General features: G+C 40.6%; 1 protein-coding gene across 5 annotated transcripts in view; it reads right to left on the bottom strand.

Moving 5' to 3' along the window:
* The window catches only part of MAP3K3 (mitogen-activated protein kinase kinase kinase 3), a 54,363-nt gene extending 30,822 nt beyond the window's left edge, over positions 1–23,541 (bottom strand). For 2 of the 5 annotated variants that reach the window (XM_087826288.1, XM_087826289.1), the window contains exons 1-5: positions 23,466–23,541; positions 15,500–15,621; positions 13,858–13,950; positions 4,476–4,516; positions 374–473 (exon numbers count right to left, since the gene is read on the bottom strand). In XM_087826288.1, coding sequence (XP_087682414.1) covers positions 374–473; positions 4,476–4,516; positions 13,858–13,950; positions 15,500–15,621; positions 23,466–23,469 — 360 coding nt within the window. In that variant the 5' untranslated portion in view covers positions 23,470–23,541. Of the gene's footprint in view, positions 1–373; positions 474–4,475; positions 4,517–13,857; positions 13,951–15,499; positions 15,622–23,465 lie in introns of those variants that run through there. The other 3 variants (XM_087826290.1, XM_087826291.1, XM_016204286.2) reach the window with 2 other exon arrangements.
* Between the last annotated feature and the right edge of the window lie 486 nt (positions 23,542–24,027).

The following is a 24,027-nucleotide window of genomic DNA, read 5'->3' as shown; positions in this document are numbered from 1 at the left end:
TCCCCACCTCCCTAATCCCTGATAAACCCTCTACTCCATGTTAATACTGTGCTGGAAAAGAAAAGATAACCTACAAAATGTAAAGCTGACAATATAAGCCAGCCCTGGCCCTGATACCATAGCCGATTCCACCATGGAGTATTAGAGCTACCAGCACTGAAAGAGCGGGAAATGAAAATAGCTATGCAATCTCCCATGTAGTAAAAACAAAACAAAGCAAAACAAAAAAGAAATCCCAGAGTTATTGGAATTAAGAAAAAAGGCTCCAGAAAGCAAAAACATAATGATATTAGAGAAACTAACCAGGAAATCCTGTTAGGATGAGAGAAAAAAGGTATGCAGTTGTCCCCACACCATCTATCTACTTTCTTACCTCATTGTTCATGTAATGTAGATCAAGAGGCTGCCCAAACACTGTTGTCACCTTGTGTTCCACATCCTCATATCTCACAGGCCGGCTGAATGCTATAATTCTGAAAAGGAGTAGGCAGCAGGGTTAACTGCATATTTTAATGTAGGGTTTAGAAAGCTATGATTTCTGAGTCATTAGTTTCCTTTTCAATATAGGACACAATTTGCCTTTCTCTTTATTGTTTCTTTTTCTTCTCTTATCTATCTGTATGTTTTCCCTCTTTCTCTACGCATCTCTCAGGTTTGCCAATAGTACCCACAAGCTCTGCTTAGTCCCAACCACTTAGGCTCTACCACTTTGGCTTGGATCTTTCTATCAGTGACAGCTCAGAATCACAGGACACCTAGATTTAAAAACTATGTTCCAAATACTCCTGTTAGGAAGAAAACCTGGAGATTGGTACAGCTGTCTTAAAAACCTTAACTCCTAAGTGACTCAACTTCAGGACCCGAAAAATCCTTTCCATTGTTCATTTTTGAGATGCCATAGGAATTTCAATACTGATTTATCCTCAGAATCAAGATTTCCTACCAGAGTCACAGGAATTCCCCTTGAGTTGGTTATATGCCTGATCAGTTTTTTAACCAGTGACACATGTGGGCATGTAAGTAGCGTTGATATTGATGCTTTTCTAGAAAGACTCATGAGGGTACAGTAAGAACTCTGTGCATATATTAAAAACCACTGATTGGTACAGCTTGTTAAAATTATACAGGTGTTAACATGACTTATCATTTACTATCGCAGCAAAATTTAGAAGTGGGAAAAGATGAAATAAGATTGGCAAAATGTTGATAATGCTGAAGCTGGGTGACAGGTTCATAGAGGTTCAGTATAATATTCTCTCTACTTTTGTGTGTGTTTGAAATGTTCATTAAAAAGTTTATGCTACTGTTGATAGTCCTAAGGTGGCCAGTTCATATGGGTTCAACATAATACTCTGAAACTTAAATAATTAAAACAAAAATAAGCAAAGAGATAAGCAGACAAGAATATCAGAGAGAACCTCATATATTATATATATATATATATATATATATATATATATATGCTCTTTCTAAATATACATAGAAGGAAATATAGCATTAAAAACATTAGTGTTGGGGAGGACTTTCTAAGTATGACATAAATATAGAAGACAAAAAGAGACAGATTTGACATCAAAAGTTTAAACTTCTGATGACAAAATAAACCATAAACAAAGTCCAAAAATATCAAACTTGGAGAAAATTTCTGCAAAATCAATAGAAAAAAGACAATCTAATAAAAAAACGGGCAAAGAATATGATGAGACAATTCAAAGAGTCATGAATGGCTAATAAACACATGAAAAGAAGCTTAATGTGATGGAGAAAATGCATATTAAAACTTCCTTCACCTCTTAGTACGTCTAGGCTAGATGAAATCTGACTAGCGTGTGGTAGAGTAACAGCACTCAGCCACGGAGCCTCTAGAGGTCTTGCCTTCCTCCAGGCTGGGAGGAAGCAGCGTGTGGTTCTTTCACATCTTCCCTGATCCCCTGGAGCGGGAAGAGGTATGACCAGAGGAAGAAGCAATAAGCCGCAGGAAAGAGGAATCTATACCATTGGACTTAAATGAAATCTGACCAGATAACTTCTTGAATGTTGTAAGGTATATTGCTGAATATATTAGTCTGTTTCCACCAGGTAATCCAACCATCCTGTAATCCTCATGTTTTTTACCTTAAATCATCTGTCCCGAGCAGTGATACTGTTGGGTGCTATCTAGATATGGTTACTTAGATATGAGTGTTTTCTGGAGCCTGAGAGAATTACTCCCTATAAATTCCTAATCACAAATCATACACCCTTCATCAGGACCTCAATAGCAGTTAAAAAAGAACAGCCTTTTTGAATAAAATACCAGAAGACCACACAGATGTTCCCAGTACATTATGAGAAAAGGATCGGGTTCAGAGATAAATTCTCCTGCATTTGGCCCAGCGACAAGCCATTCAAAATTCCCAAAAGCATCCCAAAAGCCTGATCAAAATCAGAAACAAGCACTTCCAGATCTAGAAGATCTAAACTCCTGCCATCACGGTGAATAACAAGCATTTTTAGGCTAGTGCTTCACAGAGGGGTCTAATACCTGTGCCAACCACCCCTACCAGTGTCCAGACATGAAGGTTTTCAAAGGGAAGAAGATCCTAATCTACAGTCCTCTTCTTCTCCCTTTAGGGGTTAAGAGGGAGGAAGATCAGGAGTCTGGGCCCCAACCTTCCAAAGCAAAGGCAAAGTCAGCTCACCAGAATGGATACTTGGCATAGATGAATGGGAAAAGTCACTATTTCTTTCCTTTTTTCTATAAATTTTAATTCTATAAGGGACTAAATATTTAGATACTGTCCATATTCCCTGTAAAAAGTAAAGAAAGCCCACAATAACATTCTCCACAAAATCCCAAGACATGAAATACATGAAACCAGAGCTATCTGGCACAGAGCAGCTTGAACTTGGCTTCCCTGCACCAACTTTATAAAGTCCTTGATTCCACACATAGTACACAAACAGTGAAATGCCATGGCTCCTGAAAACAGCTCCATAAAAAGAGAATGCAGTTTTCAACCTTGATACCAATGCTCTGCCGCTCAGGGCTTCAAAAGGCCATTCCTGCCTGACCACCTTAAATATTTGTGGTTTCGATCTGGCAGCTTCTCTAAAACTAAACACATACACTTTCTCAGTGTAAGTCTGCTCACTGTAACTGCATACCACTTTGGGAACAGGAATTCAGGAGCGCATAACTGCATAATTAGGCTCCTACACAATTGAGCTTTTGATTTCATATCTACTGAAAACTCTGTGCTGCTGCAAGTTTGGCCATCCCTTCAAAACCCAGTCAGGTCAGAAGTGTGAAAAGCAGCAATAATGAAGTGACAATTTAACTTCGCTGCTACTGGCAGGACATAAGAGCAGCTGGGGACAGGGCTCAGAAGACCTTCCTCCTTCCAGGCCTGGAATAGCCCTAGAACCCACATGGCAGCAGCAGGACTGTGGCTCTGCAAACCACTTATTGCAGAATGTTTCCACCAGGCAGCCTCTGACAACCTTGTGGGCTTCTGGATGTATCTTTTTAAAGGAGAGCTGCAACCATAGATATCCTATGGAGCTAGCTTCAAAGTGGACTGAAAGCTGCCAACAGCAGAGAATTGCCAGTAATAAGAATGTCTGGAGGCACTAAGGTCTTCTGGTGGGACTTGTAAAGTAGGGGGACCTTATACTCATAGGTATCCTCTTCACCTCTCCAAATGCTAAGCAAAGAAAAACAGGGATATCAATGGGAGAAAGGCAAAGAGTGGGAAACAGATATGAAAGGCATACTAATCACATACGTACACACAGGGTGCCAAATATCCCATGACCAGAGTTCTCTATGGTTTTTAGAAGTTCTTCCTTAAATAACTTAAGAAATTAAGTGGAATCATATTTTTCTTCACTAAGAATGTCTACCTTGACTTCCCAGGTAGTCAAAAACCAAGCCAAACCAAAACAAAAAACTAAATACTGACAATGGAGAAAAGGACATCAGGGTTTTGTAATATTACTTTCATTTCCCTAACAAGATACAGTATAGATTGAAAAACTCTATGTTCTCCTATGATCTGAAATCTTTCACATCTGAGGGACTTCGTGAAGCTTTCCATGACCTAGACATTATTTAAAAAAACCTTCCAATTCACCACCTTGGCCTCTGACATGGACAAAATCAGGGCCACTCTACCAGGGATAGGAATGGCACATCACAGGGGAATCCTAAACTCCCTCTAATGCCCACACGTGGTACAGTGTCAGTGTGTCTGGAAGCCATGACTCTGAGTAGGGCTGGTGTCCTGACAGACCTCACAGTAGCAGAGTAAGGGCAGAAGAGTAAAACATTAGCAGTTGAAATGGCTTCCATATAGACCAGAAACAAGGTTCAACTGGTAGGCCAAGCCAAGGATGAAACTTTATCCTTTATACCCAATCAAACCCATTGTCCAGCCAGTGACCCCACAAGAATCACTCCAGGGACACAACCACTGATCAGAAGGCACACTTACCGCCTCTCCCCATTGTGCTCAAACTTGATTCTGACGTCACTCTGCCAAAGAAATGACAGACAGGTTAGCGGGTTCTCTGGCATGTGTTAACTCCCAGGTAAGCAACAGGCAGTCCCTTAGCAACATTAAGCAAACATCCCCGATGTCCTGTTCCAGCTTTTCTAGCCCCTAGGCATTCCTTTCCAATGAGTTATAGTCTTCCAGTTCTAACCTCAGGGGCAACAAAGCTCTTGGAACAAGATCCCTAAGTGGCTGCTACAGCTTATACAGCTTATGCTGTGCTCTGGCACCTCACTCCTCCATATAACCTCCTGGACAGGATACCAATCCTTCTTGGCTAATGTGACTGAACAGAGAAAGAAATTTTAGTACTAATACTTCCTAGCTTTATGGCCACGAGCAAGTTATTTATCCTCTATGAACCTTAGTTTTTCCATCTGCAGAGTGGGGCTAAATATATCTAATGTGCAGAGTTGCTATGAGAACTAAATAAGATAAGTAAAATACCTAATACATAGTAGACATGCAATAAATGGTTACTTCTGCTACTACTGATTTCTGTGATCCTCTCACGGCTACCCCCACTGGGGATAACATGGGTCCTGGAACAAATTACCTTATAAGTGCCCCCAAATTTATCCTAAATGAATACCATGAGAGTAGCCTATAAGATCCAGGAGGACAGGACTCACGTCTATTTTGTTTCTGTACCCCAGAGAGAATCAAAGGGAATGGTATATATTTGTGCTAAAAATATTTGTTAAATGGGTTAATTGGAGAACAGAGTTGAGTGTAAACATCAGAAATAAAAGGAAGCAGAAGCATTAGAATGTTAAGGAACAAATCAAGGAGGAAGAGATATTGTAAAGGGCAAACAACTTGTGGGACAGGAAAAGGGAAGAGATGTGACAGAAGAAAAAACAAGGTATAGAGGAAAAAGAAAAGTAAGATTGTGAGGAAATCAATAAATAATAAAGATGGAAAAGAGAAAGAGTTCATAATCAGTGGATGAAAATCATATTGAGAAAGATATTAATAGACTGTGGCTTGGAAGAAAGTAGAGGATTTCAGAGTATTTGAAGATGAGGAACACAGAGCAGACAAAAAAGGAAGAGAGTCTGAAAGGTAGAATGGGTGCATAAGGACTTCCTCTTCCCAAGAGATTAGGGGCCTAGAATTCTCTTCCAGTCCACTTAACTGGACAGGTGGTTCTAATTTACACTCTTAAAATTATTGAGAACCCCAAAGAGCTTTTATTTATGTAAATTATATGTACTATTCATCATATCAGAAACTAAAACTGAGAAAGAATTTATTTTACTCATTTTAAAATAATTAACAACCATTACATTAACATAAATACATTTTTTATTAAAAAAAAAACACTATGTTTTTTAAAAGTTTAGTGAGAGTTGGCTGGGTAGCTCAGCTGGTTAGAGCATTGTTCCAATACCCCAAGGTTGTGGGTCTCATCCCTGGTCAGGGCACATACAAGAAGCAACCAATGAATGCATAAATAAGTGGAAAACAAATTGATGTCTATCTGTCTGTCGGTTTCTCTTTCTCCCCTCCCCTTTTTCTGCCCCTTCTCTCTCTCTAAAATCCATAAATAAAAATAAAATAAAAAAATTTAGTGAGAGAATGCAAATCTTTTCAATGCATGGCTTAATAGGAGACACCTGAGTTCTCATATCAGTTTCTGCTTTCAATATGTTGTGATAACATATCATGAAGCCTATGGAAAACTTACTGTGCATTCTTAAAGGAATAAGGGTGAAAAGGATAAGTAACATCTTAGTATTAGTATGAAAATAGTTTAGACCTAATGGACTCCTGAAAGGTCTTGGGAACCTCCTAGAGGTCCCTAGGTCACACCTTGAGAATCACTGAATTAAAATATAGGCTTACCATCCTCTAACCCATTATTTTAAAGACAAGGAAACTGGGGGTCAGAGAGCTTAATGGCTCTGAAAAGTTCCCCTACTAAATAGTGGAGACCGAAGCTTCCCTGAGGAACAATTTTGATGGTACAACTCTTAAAACTATAGCCCTGATACAGCCCTCTCATCCCTTAATATAATAGGTAGCACTTTATTCATGAATAACAATATGTAACATCTATTGAGTATATACCATGTACTGAGACTTGTACATGTTACACATATGAGTTAAACTAATCCTCACAATAGGTGCTATTATTACCCCTATTTTACAGAAGAAAATGAATTACAATGAAATTAAATAAGGTCCATCAAGGTCATGATACTTGTAAAAGAACCATGATTCGAACTGTGGAATCTTTTAACCACCATACTATGCTCCAAGTTAAGCATTACACAGGCAAAGGACGTTTACTTTACTCACAGATGCAGGGCTTCAACGGGAGCACTAAAAGAAGGAAACTATCAAAAGACCTTTTGAGATACTACTTTTTGGAACTCAGGGAAGAGACGGAAAGCTCCCCATATCTAGGGTACTAATGGAGTCAGAACCAGGAGATTGGTGCCCCTCATGCAACAAGCTTTGAGGCATGGGGACTGTGGCTAGGGTTGTGAGTAGGTGAGGATGGAGGAGGCAAATGGGGAAGGCAGTGTGCCCCACCTGGTCTGCATTCAAGGCCGGGGGGGGGGGGGGTGTAGCAGAAAGATGGGGAGGTGCTGCAGCAGAGGAAGTTATCCTGTAGATTCAAGGTTTACAGGAGTGACTGCAGTTTTTTCACAGTCTTCCTTTTCTCCTTCCCCTGAAATGCTAAGCAGTTACCAAGGCAAGAGCCCTTCCAAGCATGGTGACTGAGACATGCTGCCTTGCTCTGACATGCCATCTCCAGCTTCCCACTATCTCAATTCCACAACTGGCTCTGGAGTAGCTTAAGTGTTCACCGCAGTGTGCAGTCCTAGTCCTACATCCTTTTATCTCCTCCTGCTCACAGTCCAGGACACCGTGGTATAGCTCTCTTATTATTATTTTTTATTAATAGATTCTATTTTTAGAACAGTTTTAGATTTACAGGAAAATTGAACAGATAGAGTAATGAGTACTCATATACTCCCCCTCTACAGTTTCCCCTGTTATTAACATAGTATATTAGTATGGAACACTTTTGTTATAACTAAATAACCAATATTGATGTGTTATCTCAAGTTCATAGTTTATCTAGATGTCCTTAGGTTTATTTTTTTCAGTTACACATAACAATAGCTTTCATTTTTAAACTGGGATAATATTTAGATGTACCTATAAAGGAATCCCCTCAGACCCTTGGTGGGACAGAGAAACTAAATTTACTCATGATGCGCCATAATCTAAGCACTATTCTATTAGTCAGAAATTAGTGCATTTAGTTGGAAAGGGAATTAAACTTTTACCCCAAAAATCACTCCTACTCAAGACTAACCAAGCCTGTGATTAGTAAGCAGTGTAAGCAAAGAAGCCTAGCACCTTGAATCCCTTCTCTGATATGGTGACAACCTTTCAGAGCATGATGCAGGCTTGTGACCAACTTCCATGTACCACACGGTGTGCCCAAATCTGCCAAATTCCTGAATCTGAGTTTCCCCTGTCAGGCTGACAAGAATAAGCCATGGATAAGGAAGATTCAGATAAAGATAACTTAATTCAATTCCTTTCTGCCAAACACTCTCCGTGCCTCTCAGAGGCATTTCAAACTGGCCAAGTCCCCTTTCATGAGCTTCTCTCTTCCCGCCTCTGTGACTATCGCAGTCCAGGGAACCTGCCACCACTCTAGCCACTTCTGCTTCTTTGCTGGTTCCTCTTCCTCATGCTGTCTCCCCACCTCCCCCCACATGACCTGTCCTTGATGTCTGGACTTTTGGCCTCTGGATTTCTCCTCCTCTCCTCACATCTTCTCCTCGGTAGAAATAAAAAATCAGGTAACTACTAAATAAAAGATTCCCTAATCTCTATGTCTAGCCCCAATCTCTCAAGCAAAACTTCATCTATCTGCCACTTATCTGAGGCCGATATGTCACCACTAAGAATGTAGTGCTAGCCCTGGCCAGTGCATCTCGGTTGAGCGCAGTCTGGTGCACCAAAGGATTGCCTGTTCGATTCCCAGTCAGGGCACATGCCCAGGTTGTGGGGTCAATCCTAGGTCAGGGTGCATGCAGGAGGGAGCCAATAGATGTTTCTCTCTCTCTCTCTCCTCTCCCTTCCTCTCTCTCTAAAATCAATAAAAACATATAAAAAAAGAAGAAGAATGCAGCGCTAGTGTCAAACTGTCTGGCTTCAAACCCTGGCTCTACAACTCTTAGAGCTATGTGACCTTGAACTTGTTACTACTCTCTGTGACTCAGTTTCCTCATCTGTAAAGTGAGAATAGTGAAAGTATCTATCTTATAGAGTTATAAAAAGAATTAAATGAAATAATTGATAAAGGTATGAGAACAGTACCCTGATATGTCAGAAGTGCTAACAGGCCCATTATCTTTTAGCCAGAACCGTTGGGGCCAAAAGTGTTTCAGAGAATGCACTTTTGGATTTAGAGAGGTAGTATGATACATGTTCTAGGTACTACGTAACATCTCCCTCCAGGGGGAGGGTGCATGAGGTAGCACTCCCATGGCAGAGGCAGAATGCTCACAGGTATTTTGTGCACTCCCCTGCACTGCTTAGCCTCTCTTGAAGTTAGTTTTGGGCTTTGTGACTAGTTCTGACCAAGAGTAGGGAACAGAATCAAGTTTCTAGACTCTCTTCCCTGGCAGTAACATGTTCCAGATCAGTGGAGCCAACCTCAATTAGGGTCCCTAAGTGACTGTGTGGAATCCTGTCCTCTCCTTCTCTGTACTAGACATATTGTGTTAAGTCACTAAGATTTAGGGTTTATCTGTTAGACTAGTTTTTGTAATGAAAAGTATGAATATTCAAAATAAATGAAATAAAGACTATAAGTAGCCCTGTGTTCATTCAGACCAGGTTTTTTTTAAATTTAATTGTTTTTCTTTTTTTTAATCCTCACCCAGATATATTTTTATTGATTTTAGAGAGAGGGAAGGAGAGGAAGAGAGAGAAATAAACATCAATGTGAGAGAGAAACACAGATTGGCTGCCTCCCGCATGCGCCCCTACTAGGGAATGAACTCATGACCTGGGTATGTGCCGACCAGGAATCGAACCTGCGACCCTCTTATGCATGAGAAAATGCTCCAACCAACTGAGCCACACCTGCCAGGGCCAGAACAGGTTGTGTTGCCAAATGAGCTTGCCACAAATTTACCAAAAAAAAAAAATTTCCTTTCAGTTTACAGTACTCTTTGGATTTCAAAACTGTAGATAAGGGACTGTGTACCTGCAAAAGACACATGCACATATAGACACACAGTCTGAGTTTTTCACTATATCAGACTCAACCTAGCCATAGTCTGCACTGACTACCTTAGTCTCCCTTCTTAGTGTTGCTATTTCTAACCTTGGTTCCACTTGGCTACAGGCTCAAACCTCTGAGTTCTGCTTGATTCTTTCCTTTCTTTCCCCTCTTCACAGACAGACAGCAAGTTCTAATTCTCCCTTCAAAGGCTTCTGGTATAAGACTGTTACCCATTCTCACCATCAGCACTCTCACTGAGCCCCTTTTTCTCTCACTCCTGGATTCCAAAAGCAACTCTGTACGCAACCCCCTTCCAACATAGTTTACATTCCTCTACAATTTCAATCATCTTGACCACTGCTTTCACCATGTCCCTTCCTTATTAAAAAGTAATCAGTGATCACCATGACCTTATGGAATAAAGTCTAAATTCTCAGCTATCATTCAAAGTCCTTTGGAATTTAAGCTCACTCAGTTTACCTAGCCATCTCACATTGTTTGTTTTCGAAAGGAACCCTCTCTCCAGACAGATCGATGTTCACCCTAGTTCCTGAAATATGCTATATTCATTCCTTTCCCTAGGCCTTTAATCATTCAGTTTCCCAACCTGGAATGCCACTCTTCTTCCTTTCCATCTAACTGAACTTTTACAGCCTAGTTCAAGTGCCACCTCCTCCAGAAATGACTCCATCACTCCTTGGCCAAAGTTTACCTTTCACTTTCCTGGCCTCCTACAGCACTTACTATCTGTACCATATATTTAGGCATAGTCACATTTTACCTTAGTTTATTTTTTCATGAATTTCTCATTTTCCAATAAAACTGCATGCTTCCTAGGGTACAGTGAACATAACTTATATTTCCTTTTTATGTCTAAGAAACTTAGCTATGGGCACATGTTGAACTAAATGGAGAGAGGCCAAAGCTGCTGAGAAAAAAGTTCCAGTACAAAAATTCATATCTAGACAGGTTCAAGTCCCCTGCCCACTACAGCCAATCTGGTGAAAGGAATAGTGAGAGAAGCACTCCGGAGAAGAACAGTGCAGATCTCTAGGGTGAGCTACAGATATGGAAACTCAGCAGGGTCAATAAGAGTAACCAGTGATGACACCAAAGTCTGAACTCAACAACTGCACCTGTAACCCAAAAGGGCTCCTAAGAATCTAAAAAAAAAAAATCAGTGTCTGTTAAACAAAGGTTTGTGAATTAATTTGACCTGGCAAATGTCTCAGCTAGTCATCAGGTCTGGTACCCTCTCTCTGATTCTGTAGTGCTCTCTTCCCCCATATCTGATATAATCTTTTGATGGCTCCCACATCTTTGGCACTGGAGTCCTTATTTTGACAAAGATAATATATGAACAAGAAGAAAAAGAAAAGGGGAATGAAAATAATTTTATTTGTAAATGTGACTCAGGAAACTCCTAAGAGATCAGTGAAAGACATAGTTATAAAGCAACTTCTAACAAAACAGAATACCAGGCTTGTGTATTGTTTTATGTTTTATTTTCAAACTAGCCAGCCTATCTTTTCAAGAACCCTTGAAAGTCAAAGGAAGTCCTAAAGAACCAGATCTATCATAGTAAAAGCAAAACTCAGTCTAGTCTGTTAAATCACTGACCCTGCTGGGGGAACAATTCCTAAAATTTTCCTCTAGAACTGATAGCCAAGAGAACTGCCCTGCTATGCCTGCTATGAAGAAAGCATCTTTCCTATTCTGAAGCACCCAATAGTGAAAATCTGGAGGCTCAAACTGAGACGCTAGGCTCTATTCAAGCCTCTAACTACCATTTTGATAAGATTTGAGAGAAACAAGAATCTATGGAAATAAGAATTCTCTTTCTTCCTCCACTATGATTTTCAGAAATGAGGCTAGTTTCAGAAGTTTGCAAGGGCCATCAGACAGAAATGACAAGCCAATAAAGGTAGGAAACCTTAACCCTTTCAATTTCATGACAGTATGCATAATTCTGGCTAGAAGCTTTCACTAGAGCTCATACCCGCAATGCCAAAACATAACAGACGTGATGTAATTACTGCTTCATATTTGTACATTTGTTTTACAATGTACAAAATGCTCTAGTTCTGTCCATGATCTCAAAACAGCTTTAAGAGGTAAATACAGTGGGTATTATCTCTGTATTTCAAATGGAAATACTGAGGTTTATAAAGGCTACTAGACTTATATGCAGTAAAATTATTGTAAAATTACTGTGACCAAAAGTCAGTCAGAAGATCTGGGTTTGCTTCCTGGCTCTACTCAATAACCTTGCAAACTTTTAAAGTATTATACACATGCTTATAGTTGTTGTTACAGTTGTTAACTGTTGTGGAAAGCCCTCTGTTAATTGTAAAAGCCTATGTCAATAGATTATTAACAACTCAATGACTTCTGACCAGTAATCTTTTCACTACACTAAGCTGTCAAGTTCACAGAGAAATAGCACCTGTTGCTTATAAAGCACTGTGAGTTGATGACTGCTAAAGGGATGTTGCCTATCACTACCTACAAAACTATCCATAGGCCCCAGCACACTTACCATGTGCCATACGTCTAAGTATGTCCATCCAGTTCTAACCAGACCGTAGACTTTCAGAGACCTAATGGACAGGAGGGAGAATACAAAGAACACAGGTCCTCACCCCTAGCTGAGCACCTCATTGCCCATGTACTTCCATAACCGCTCAGACGCTTAGCTGTTCTCTAAAGCATTCTCTTTTCTACCAACTTCTCAGCTTATTTACTTAGGGAAGAGATGTCTGAAGTCCTGCCAAGCAGAGATATTAAATTAGGTGTTCCAGTTCTTCCAGGCCTCAGCCCCCAAACAATTCTGTCAATGAATCCACAGCTCCTCTGGTTTTCTTTGCTGTACCAAGCTTGAGCCCCATGAAGCTGTGCGAATCTCAGCTCTGCCTTGAAGCCAGCACTGCCATTTTCACACTAAAGTGTGGTTTGCCTCTGCCAGCACCATCCCTCCCCTGAATAAACCACCTTTCCTGCTGGCCAAAATACTTGGTTACTTTCAACTGGGACTCTGCAATTTGAATCTTTAGTCCAATTTGACATCTCTTAGCCATTTAAACTAGGTTTTGATCTTTCACTGCTCTCCTAAGCATGGACCTTCTGGTAGAAGATATAGTAATGGAGGAAACTGTTTAATTCTACCCAGACCCAAGTGAACAAAACAAAAAAATGTGAATTCACTCTGTCAACTGTAAAATCCTGTGTTAACTGATTATTAATGTCTCCAGACTATTAGGCAAGGTCTTTTCATTACACAAAGCTGTAAACACCTCTCTCCTTAAAAGTTCCCCCCACCCCCATCTCACTCCATCCTTCTTAGAATGCATTCACTGAGACTTCCTCCCTCTTTCTCCTTTCAGGATTTTGCTGTAGAATACTTCTCCTGGTCAGAAGTTAAACATCTGCTACACTTCCCAGAAGAGACTATTCCACAACCTTGACTTTACTAAGGGAAAAACTATCATTGCCCTTTTACCCAATATTAGCATAACATTTTGAGCTTCAATTTCTAAACAGCCATGTTTGTTCCACAGCTTCACAAGCTTATAACAATGCATAGAAACTTATAATCTGTGTAAAGAAATGAATGTGTTACTGAATCACCAAACATCTCCAAGCATGTACTGAATTTCTTGCCCAACAAACCAGTAGTCCCTTATATAGTATACAAAGCTGTGCTGTCCAAAACAATAGCCACATGTGGCTATTTACATTTAAAATAATTAAAATTATATAAAAATAAAAATTCAGTTTCTCAGTTGCTCATTAGCTATATGTGATAGTGGCTATTACATTGGACAGCACAAATATAGAACACTTCTATCATTACAGAAATTTTATTGGACAGCACTGATAGAGTCTGCTTACAAATAATATTGTGAGAAATGGTGACTAGAAGCACAGAACATAGGTAATGAGTAACCAATGCTCCCTACAAATCCCCGACTTGTCTGGGAAATGAAGTCCACATTCTTCCAGCACTAGTATCAGGTTCAAAAGCATATTTTAACTTTAATGGGTAATTTGGTTCCTTACCAAAAATTTCTTTGTCTCACTGGCCCCTGCATATAAGCTTGTTGTTACTGTGGGGCTGTTCAGAAGGGCTGAGCTGCTGCTGTTGTGTTTTTTCTTTAAAAACAAAAAAACTGAGGTTAATAGTTTGTATCCTCTATGCAAGATAAAACGTTTGACGATATTCAAGTAAATTATGGATCCAAATAGCCAATCTTACTAAGATTACTTCCTAACCAGGAGTCAATCTTTTTCACAGAATTCTATCGTCATAACCACTGACTTCACTCCAATAACAGTAGGCACAATAAAAGATTAGGACTTTTCTTATAATGGCTTTTAGGCTCTAAGCAGAAAGATTCCTAAAAAGCAAACACCCCTCAAGGATCAATCAGGGGCCACTCTACCTCTCTTTTCCCCAGCCTTAGTCCCTTTGGGCCTTCAAACTCAAGAAAGCTTCTCCTTTTCACCTATGAACTGATATCCAGGCTAATAGTCCCATTTGGAGAAAGATCAGCTGACTAGAACAGAGTTAGCAAGCATACTCCACATAGGAAGACAGGAAGGAAAGTGAGGTCATTAGGCTCAAGCTTGGGGGAGGGGACTCACTTCTGGTAAAATGCTCCTTCCAAAAGCAGCTTTGAATAGAAATGAATTATAGCAAGGGAGAACTCATACAATTAAACAAAATAATGTATGAAAATAGTACAAGAATGGGCCCTATTCTGTTGTTCCCTCAGTTCTATAAGGTAACCACAAAAATAAAAACAGCTTTCTAAACTAATCCTTCTACTAACATGAAGGTCCCCAGTTTTCCCTAAAGGCAAGAAATACTCTAGGAGACTATATTTAGCAGACCTCAGACAGAAAAACTTCAGGGCCTTATACTTTCTCTAGGAGCCAAGGGTACTTCTGAAAAACTGGAAGACAAGGTACAAATGAAGAAAGAGGTTAGCTGATAATGAAGGGAACCACAAGGGAGGATGTCATGGACATATTTTCATCAAACACACCAAACACCTCCATCTGATACAGTGCTAGATATCCACTAGGGTGGAAAGCTCCCCATCACTCACTCCTTTCTGCAGGCCAAAGTACCCAGAAAACAGGGAGATAAATGACACTGCACATGAGAAGGTTCTCAGCACGTAAATTTAAATGTTAACAAAAATAAAAACTTTTCCTAAAGAACCACACAACTCTCAATAAAACAGGTACTCTCAACTATCTGAGTTAATAAAGGAAAACAACTATAAACAATAATATCACTCACTATTAACTTTAGATTATATGACATTTTATTAAATAAATTTCCCTTCCTAATTATATTTTACATAAGCTAATACTAAAATTAATTAATTTTTCCTGAGTATATACTGTAAGGTAGCTAAAAACCTTAGGGATTATAAATCTGAATATTGGCCAAAAAATGAGAAAAGTTATATGAATACTGTCCCCATAATAAATAAAGGGATTATTCTTATTCTCCACTAATGAAACACTATACACAAGGTTAGATGCACAAGGCTTTGGGACTCCAAATCATGCTTCTTTTCACAATCTTTTAGGTGGTGATATATACCACTTAAAAGTATATACTCTTGGCTTCTCAAATATTTCCTTTTTGAAAACCCCTCCCCAATAAGTCTGCCAGGGCCACACATACCTGCCTATTTGGGTGACCTGTGTCTTTGTTCTTCATGGTCTCATATCCAGGCACCCGGGGACGTCGGCTCATCTGGAGGGCCACCAGATCCTTCATGATCGAGTTCAATGCCTCCTGTTCGTCTGAAATGAAAGAGTACATGCATGGGTCACGTGGGTTAAGATACTTTAGTACAGACCAGCAAACTACTTTCACAAATTCTATGACTAATACTTAGGGTGTGCTGCCCAGATAAAACTATAACTATAATTATATACATTTGATGTCTCTAAAAAGTAGATAACTGAGGTCAGACTATGGCAGTTTGAATTTTAATGGATTCTTAACAGTTCGCCAATCAGGTCTCTGGCAGCAATATTTACCAATTCACTGGGGGCAAGGGAGGTGCTCAAAAAGAGCAATTCTCCCAGTGCCAGAGAAACTCAACCAGGAAAAACAGATGAAAAGTTGGAGTGAACTGAAGAACAACACAGCACAGTGTAGAAGGGTACTGAGTGAAAAGATGAATTCATGGAGAGCTGATTACGGAACAGAGTCACAGACTTATTGTTAAAGTATCATATGTAGGACAGAACATTTTAAAAGGTACCAAACAAGGACCTCAGGTGGCTGCTTTGAACAGAAGTTGTCTTACAAGCCTAGCCTTTGAATGCCCTCCTCCCAAACCTTCACAAGTTTATAGGCCTTCTGCTTCCCATAGGGAAGTCAAAAGGCAATTCTATTGTTTTTCTTCCCTAACTGACCAAGCAATGCATTGTCTCCATTTTACTGGCATTACTTTTAATCCCCTTTTCTTGAAATAGCATAAAGTACTAGAGTTCTCATGCACTGAAGACAATGGGCCAAAACCCAGAACCCAAACCAGCCCAATTCCATGTTAAACAAAATTCTCCCAGGTCCTTCAAGAGATCCTTGTCCACCTGAATAGCATTTGAGAGTTGAAAAGAAATAAATCTGTTGATCTGGAAAGGAACATGAGGGATGAGCTGTTATACCTGCTTTGGTGACAAGTGAGTCACCTGGGGACTTGGGGCACACCTTAAAAGAATCAAGAACAAAAGGCTCCACCCAAAGAGGGTGCCTATCTTCTGCCCTTTATCATTGTCCCTTGGAAATATTCTAATAGCCTGTGGAAAGGAAAGAACAGCATGAAGTATAGGAAGTAAAACTGCACTCCATGCCTCTCCCCTCTTCCTAGACCAAATCTGCTCTGGTGTCCTACATGAGCTCTGAGTAGGTGTAGGAAAAGAAGGTTGCCCATTAAGAGGTTTTTGCCTGCTCAAGAAAGTAGAATTAGCTTTAAGGCCTTGGCTGGGTAGCTCAGTTGGTTAGAGCATCTTTGTACCAAAAGAATGAGGTAAATGGGATAACAAATGAAGAGGAAGTTGGCATTTACAGAAAGACATTTATCAAAATTAAAACACATACATCCCACCACGCCCAGCCGGCGTGGCTCAGCCATTGAGCATCAATCTAGGATCCAGGAGATTGTGGTTCGATTCCTGGTCAGGGCACATGCCGGGTTTTGGGCTCGATCCCCAGCAAGGGGCAGGCAGGAGGCAGCCAGTCAATGACTCATCTCTCTCTCTCCCTCTCCCTTCCTCTCTCTGAAATAAAGATACATTTTTTAAAAATAAATAAATACAACATATATATCCCATCAATTATCTTATACTTTCTAATAATTTTCCATAGGCTCCTTAAAGAGAGGGAACTGCTTGGGTACTTGTTTTGTATTTTAACCTTCCAACCAAGGTTCAAAAACTTGAATAACATCTAGTATAGGAAGTTTGGCATATATAAAATATATATAGGCTTTTACATTAAATTGGCTTTTATATTATTAAATATGTATGTATAAAATTACTGGGCCAACTGTAACAGTAAATTGTGATCAATATAAGGATTATGACTAGGTAGGTGTTTTCGTAGGGGCATCCAGCAATATTCCCAAGAGCAGAATGCATGGAGTTTTCTGTATCAAGGTAAACACCCTTAGAACTGAGAATTTCAGTTGTCTCAACTCAGATATTGAATCAAGATGGATATAAATGCACACACACAGAGACACATACGCTTTTTAAGTGAAATACATGACAAGTCGACTTCAGAAATTGTTTCTAATTCTGTATAAGATGATGCTATTGTAAGAGCTGGTTTATCAGGTTGACAAATTCTGTTTCCAAGAAGCTAACCCATTCCTGGCATTACTTAATGGATAAACTTGGTTGGTAGTTCCAGAGTTGAGAATACACTAGAGGAATGGTGTGGCACTATCTCTTGAAATCGAGGACAACTGACACAAGTGAAACAAGGTTATAGAATATGATTTTGTGTCAAAGTCGAATATATTGCTAGAGGCAGACAGGTTTTTAAACTTATACTTCAAACTGAGGACATGGATAAAGGCAGGAAGTAAATCAAGTGGCTCTTCTAGGCATTTCTTCCTGGATTGAGAATTTAACTGAATTATCAGCATTCCAGTATGGGATTCCTTAAAAAATAAACAAAACTTAGTATTTCACAGAGCTGCTGTGAGAGTTAAATGAAAAAGACAAACTTACAAAATTATTCCTCATGTTACCTAACACTTAGTAATGCTAAAAAAAAATGCTGGCTATTATCATCAATGGAAAAAGGTCAATGGGAAAAGACTGAAGTCAGCCACTTAATCTACCCTAATACTTAATTTTATTCCTGAATTTTGTTAATCATTAACAATAACCATTTGCTGAGTACCTATCATGTATTATACATTACTTTTGAAAGATAATTCAAGGTATTCAAACTCTAGGGGTAAAAGAAGAAATAACACACAAATATGAGGTTATACAAATAAAGAGATTGAATTAGATGGTAAACAAACCGGGCACATAAACACACGTGTGAAAATTTTTTTTTACAGTGTGAGTAGCAAGAGGTTGTACAGATTTTTATTTAATTATTAACAGAATAAAGATTATTTCAGAAAAGCAAGCTGTGCCAGCTATGGAGAGTTTAAAAAATGAACTGAGGAGGAGAAAGGACATGAAACCAAGTGAGAGGTAGAGGGGAAGAAAAGAGACTGATCCTCAGTGAGTTATAATTCTTATACAGTAGGGTAGGAAGAAAGTATGCTAGCAAAAAACCCTTTAAGAAGACTGGAAAAAACAAATAGTAACAGCACAGAAGCCAAGAGCAAAGAAGAGCAGTGGCAGACATAGGCCAGGCAGATCCAATAGAATGATAGAGGACAGAAACAAAATTTTAAAGGGAATCAAGAAGCTGGAGATTAAAAGAAAATTGGAAGTAGTGGATGTCAACAATTAATTCACTTGTGAACTTTACATATGAACAAGGAGAGGCAGGGGTAAAGTGTGTGATAACCTTGAAAAGATTTCCTGAGGATGGGGTAGTCTGACACACTTAAAAGCTACCAGGAAGAAGCAGAGTAGTAGTAGTTAATTCTAGAGATTAACAAGTTAAGTATCTAGAGGGGTAGAGTATTCATAGAAAATAGAAAAGAAGGGATCTATGAAACAAGGATTAGAGTTCAGGCTTAAACAGTGGAAGCTCTTAGGCAGTCTCAAGCAGACAGCTATTCACGATTATCCACCAGCATGTACTTCTCCAGATACCCTGATCTATGGTTTGGGGGCTGCCAGGCAACACTCCTCTCTCTTTAGCTCCATCAGGAAGTCACTATTCCAGACCCAACTATTGCTTCTCTACCTAAAAGAAGGGTTTTAAGGCACTCCCACTTATGAATTCCCTTGGCTAAAAACCCAGAAAAGTTTACAGAAGTACCATGTCCTTCAGCAAACATTGCTGTCCTTTGTGATGTCTATTTACTATGTCATACTCTCTCTTTTCCATATATACAAATCTCCAAAGTAATATTTAAATCTTTGTTTTCATTTAACTAATGATGTTATTTCTTCATCTTGCCAATGCTTTACCCTACTGTGCCAGATCATTTGATCACAATGCTCACCCAGGAGATCCTGAACTTCAGACTCTCCCTGACTCAGACTTCACTATCTTACTCTACATATTTCACATACTCCCACTGCCTCCACCCTCTCCATACCTGGACAAACATCACTTTATAGTAAGTATAAGCAAAAAAGCCTGATCGTCAATTCACGAGAAACTTTTTTTCCTTCAAGGATGTGGCTGAACTTTTACTACATCTCAAAGTCAAATTCTGGTCTTTATTTTTCGTTTCTTGGATATAAGAGCCCTTTGTATTAGTTGATGGTTCAAAATTTAAAAATACAATATTACAAAGTAAACCACTGCTTCCTCATAGGAATCAATATATCACTACTACATTTTACTTTAATGTTTAATGAAATTAACCTAAAGATCTGGCTATAGTGTTATGTATGTCAATCCCAAAACTACAGTATTGATCTCTCCCTCTTGTGTACCTTTACACAGTTTGACAAAGTACAACCTTCAACACCTCATTACACTTATTTGTTCACGTGTTTCTGGTTTACCTTACCTAACTGTAACTTCCTAAGGACAGGATAAATTCAGGTACAGGGCGTAACACTTCATCTGACATGTAAATGGCACCCAATAAATGAACAAAGACTAAATGGATGGCTTACATAGAACCAAGAGAACTGCTTCTTATCCTTGGTGTATTCCCTAAGTAATATTCAGTTGGACAGATATTTACTTTTTACAAATGCCTAAAATTCTGTTTTAAAATCAAGCTTTTTTTTAAAGATCAGAAATCTAGCTGAGACACTGCCATATTGATTCATTATATCGTGATCCCAGTTTCATTGAAAACAGTTGCTAACTATTCAGAGTCTACACAGGTGGTCAGATTCTAGCCAAATTAAATTGAGACTAGTCTAACCGGGAGCTTCCAACAGCCTGTGAACCCTAGAGACACAAGTTGTCTATAAATCACATTGATTCTGACTTCAAACTAAGTTATCAAACCAGAACCACACCATCCTTAATCCTAAACTCAGTTCACTACAGTTTCCTGTAACATTTCAAAGTTGTGACATATTTTTCAGTAATACTTCCCACTAAGTTTCAGATTGCATTTATAAAAAGTCCAAATAAACACCAGTGAATTAATCTCAGGCGTTATTAACAGCATTTGCGATTAAATTACTAAAACTAGGAGAGAATTCTAGTGTGACCAAGAAAAAATGACCAGTCAATCCCAATTTTTAAAAATAACCACACAGTATCAAGGCCAAAAAAAAGAATGTTTCCTATTATTTACAGGGATAAGTGTAGTTTCCACTAGAAATTTACTGGGGCTAACAGCCAATATAAAATCTGACGTTTTTATTAGCAACCCAAGTTGTCAAACAGGCTTGAGTCTGGGGCTTAGAACAGCTCAGGAAAATATGACTGTTAGTCAAAGAACCTGCAGGGACTCAAATTAGCTTTAGTCCTTTCCTCACAGGGCTCAAGTTTAATATGTGTAATGAAAATATTAATAAGTCTATGTTTCTCTCTTATCAACCCCTGAGTTTATTTAGAGCTATAGCAACTAAAGCAAACCAAAAGGTCTGGGAATCTGAATTTTCATCATTAGTATCACCAAAAGGAAACTAGTACTTAAGAGAGAGGCTGTGTGTGTGTGTGTGTGTGTGTCCTTGCTGAGCCCTATATAAAGCAAATTAAAAAGCCAGGTTCTGGGAGAATTCAGTATTAGCTCTGCAAGTCAAGGCCATATACAAAAAGGAAAGAGAATGGTAGGAAAGGAAAGTGCTAAAGAAAGCGAGGCAGTGGTTCTTAAACCACCTTGCCTAATAATATACTGTAGCCATCAGGCAAGTTAATTCCCTCCTCACTCTGTTTCTTCATGTAAATCTGATACTAGGACAAATGAGAAGACACTGAGATCCTGGTCCTTTTTTCTTTTTAAAATTAAAAAATTTTTTTTTCAATTAATTAACATTCAATATTATTTTGTATTAGTGTCAGGTGTACAGCATAGTGGTTAGACAACCATATACTTTACAAAGTGTTCCCCCTGATATTTCCAGTACCCACGTGGCACCATCCATAGTTATTACATTACTGGCTATATTTCCTATGCTGTACTTTACATCCCCGTGACTATTTTGTAACCACCAATCTGTACTTCTCAATCCCTTCACCTTCCTCCTTTTTCCTTTGGGGCTCTAGACTCCACCTATATAGTTCCTTTCCTCCCCATCACTGCCCCTCCGTAGACTCACACACTTAAAATAAACTTTTGAAAATGGTTTGAAATGTAAAAACAGGCTGATATCTATTTTTATGTTAGACAATGGAAAGTAGCCGACACATCTGGGCACTCACTGGTTTAGCAGTCAAGAAAGTGGGGAGTGGGAGGTCTGCACACCCTCAAGTATTTCACTTTCCCCTTTGGGACATAAGATTGCCCGCATAGGACAATGAGGAAAGGCTTACTGGGAAAACTATCTATAGGGTAACAAATCAATTCAAAGATTTAGTTCAATCATCAAATTTCAAAACACGAGATAAATGTTTGAAGCCTAAGGAGGACAAGAAGAATTATGTGCCCCATTTACAGTAAATGTTCAATAAGTATTTGTTGAATTATGATTTTAAATACCAAGCCTTACTGGATTCTTTTTCTTCTTATTGTCACAGGAGACTTTCCCCAGCAGAGCAAGCACTGCTGAAGTAAAGCATGGGAAGGAAACAGTAAGTCCAGCAAGTGAACAAATCCATCCCTTACTGTAAAAGGGGCAGCCTGGAATAGAACAGGCAATTCATTCAAAGTCAGAGTGTAAAGATAGGCCGCAAAGAGTATTTGCCCAATGTGACACAGCATACACTTAACCTTCTACAAAAATGACTTGACCTTGCTATAGGGCAAAGCAAGCATTAATGTTCCCTCTTCACTTGGGGCACTTCACAAATTCAATGAATGGCTTTGCGAAAGATTCTTTCACTAAAGTTTACCCCTTATTTAGGACAATACCAACACTTTCAAAAACTTGTGACTGCACATAACATCATTACAATAACTGGTCCAACAAGACAAGCGAAAGTACATCTAAAATGTTACTTGCTTCTTAATCTATCTAGTCCAATAGTCATTTGCTAAATTATCAAAAAGGACATGAAATATAATTCGGTTCAAATGCTTCGTGTGGAAGACAATTAAAAGCTTTCCTTTAAATACATCTTGACAGAAATCGCAAATATTGATAAAAAGGAAATAATTTCCTAGAGATTCTTTTGTATAGCGACTGCTCTCAAAAGTTATATAATTGCAGGAATATCGTAATATAAAAATAATGATGCAAAATACTGCAACCGGATTTTTCAAAAAGTAGGACGTGAATTGTAACTGGCAGCCCCCAACCAATTCCCAGCCTCCAGCAATCTGCGTGCAGCTCACATGTCTCAACCGCGCAGTTTATAACAGTGATTGCCGTTTTAATCACCTCCCAGCCTATCCCCCCTACGCCCTCCCCCCTGCGCTGGGGCGCGCAAAGGGCTCCAGAGCAAGCCCCGGGAACTCTCACAGGCTGGCCTGTGTGAGCAAAGGGAAGGAAATGACACAGGCAGGAAAAAAAAGCAAATCAAGGAAAAGACACAACAGCAGCTGGGCCTGCACCAGCCTCCAGCCCGGGCCCCACACTGCGTTCTTGCTCCCCCGCCCTCGGGCTCGCGGTCCGGCTCGCTCGGGCCGGAGCGGGCAGCCCCGCCGAGCAAGGGCCCCAAATCCCGCCGTTGGTTCCTCGGGATGCGCCCGTCGCGAGTCCCGGAAGGAGGCTGCGGAGTGGGTTCCGCCAGTCGGGGCGCCCGGGCGGGCCGTGGAGCCGCAAGCCGGGCGGGCGGGCTCCGGCGGCTCGCAGCCCCGGCCGGGAGGGCTGTCTGTCCATGCCTGTCAGGCGGCGGCCCAGGGTCCTCCTCCCCACACTCATCCCGGGGCGGAGCGACGCGAAGTAGCGCGGGCACAGGCCGGGGCGGTGGCGACACTCACCCATGGTGGCGATGGCGGCGGCGGCTGCTCGGGCCCGAGTGTCACCTCCGCAGCCGGGGTTGCATGCCGGGGGCCCGGGCGGCGGGGACGGCAGCGGGCCTGGCTCCGCGCGGGGGGCGCGGGCTGCGCTCGGGGCCCCCGCCGCCTCCCCAGGCTCCGGCTCCGGCTCCGCCCGCGGCCGGGCGCTGTGGCATGGGCAGGGTGGCCCGCTACATCCCCAGCGCTCCTCGGCTCGGCCCAGCCCGGCCTCGGCTGCGCCGCTCTGCCCGCCGGCCCGCCTGTCCCTCAAGCCCGCAGTCGTTCCGTCCGGCCACCGTTCTCCACCTCAGGAACGCTCCGAAAAACAAACCGCTGGTCGCGCAGCTCGCCCCCTTGCCTGTCAGTCATCCCAGCGCTCGCCTATCCCAGGTAGTCGCGGGACCTTCGTACCACCCCCACACACTTCTCCAGCCAATAACAAGGAGGAAGTCGCTGCCCCCACCGCCATCCTCCTCCCCCCCGAACTCCCCCGCCGCTCTCCCCAACACCCTCTCAGCCGCCAGCTAATCATCGGCACCACACG

The sequence above is a fragment of the Miniopterus natalensis genome, chromosome 17 (assembly GCF_054644295.1).
Source record: "Miniopterus natalensis isolate mMinNat1 chromosome 17, mMinNat1.hap1, whole genome shotgun sequence".
Classification (NCBI taxonomy): Eukaryota; Metazoa; Chordata; class Mammalia; order Chiroptera; family Miniopteridae; genus Miniopterus; species Miniopterus natalensis.
Note: the sequence above shows the minus strand (reverse complement) of the source record. Positions and strands in the feature narration are given on the sequence as shown.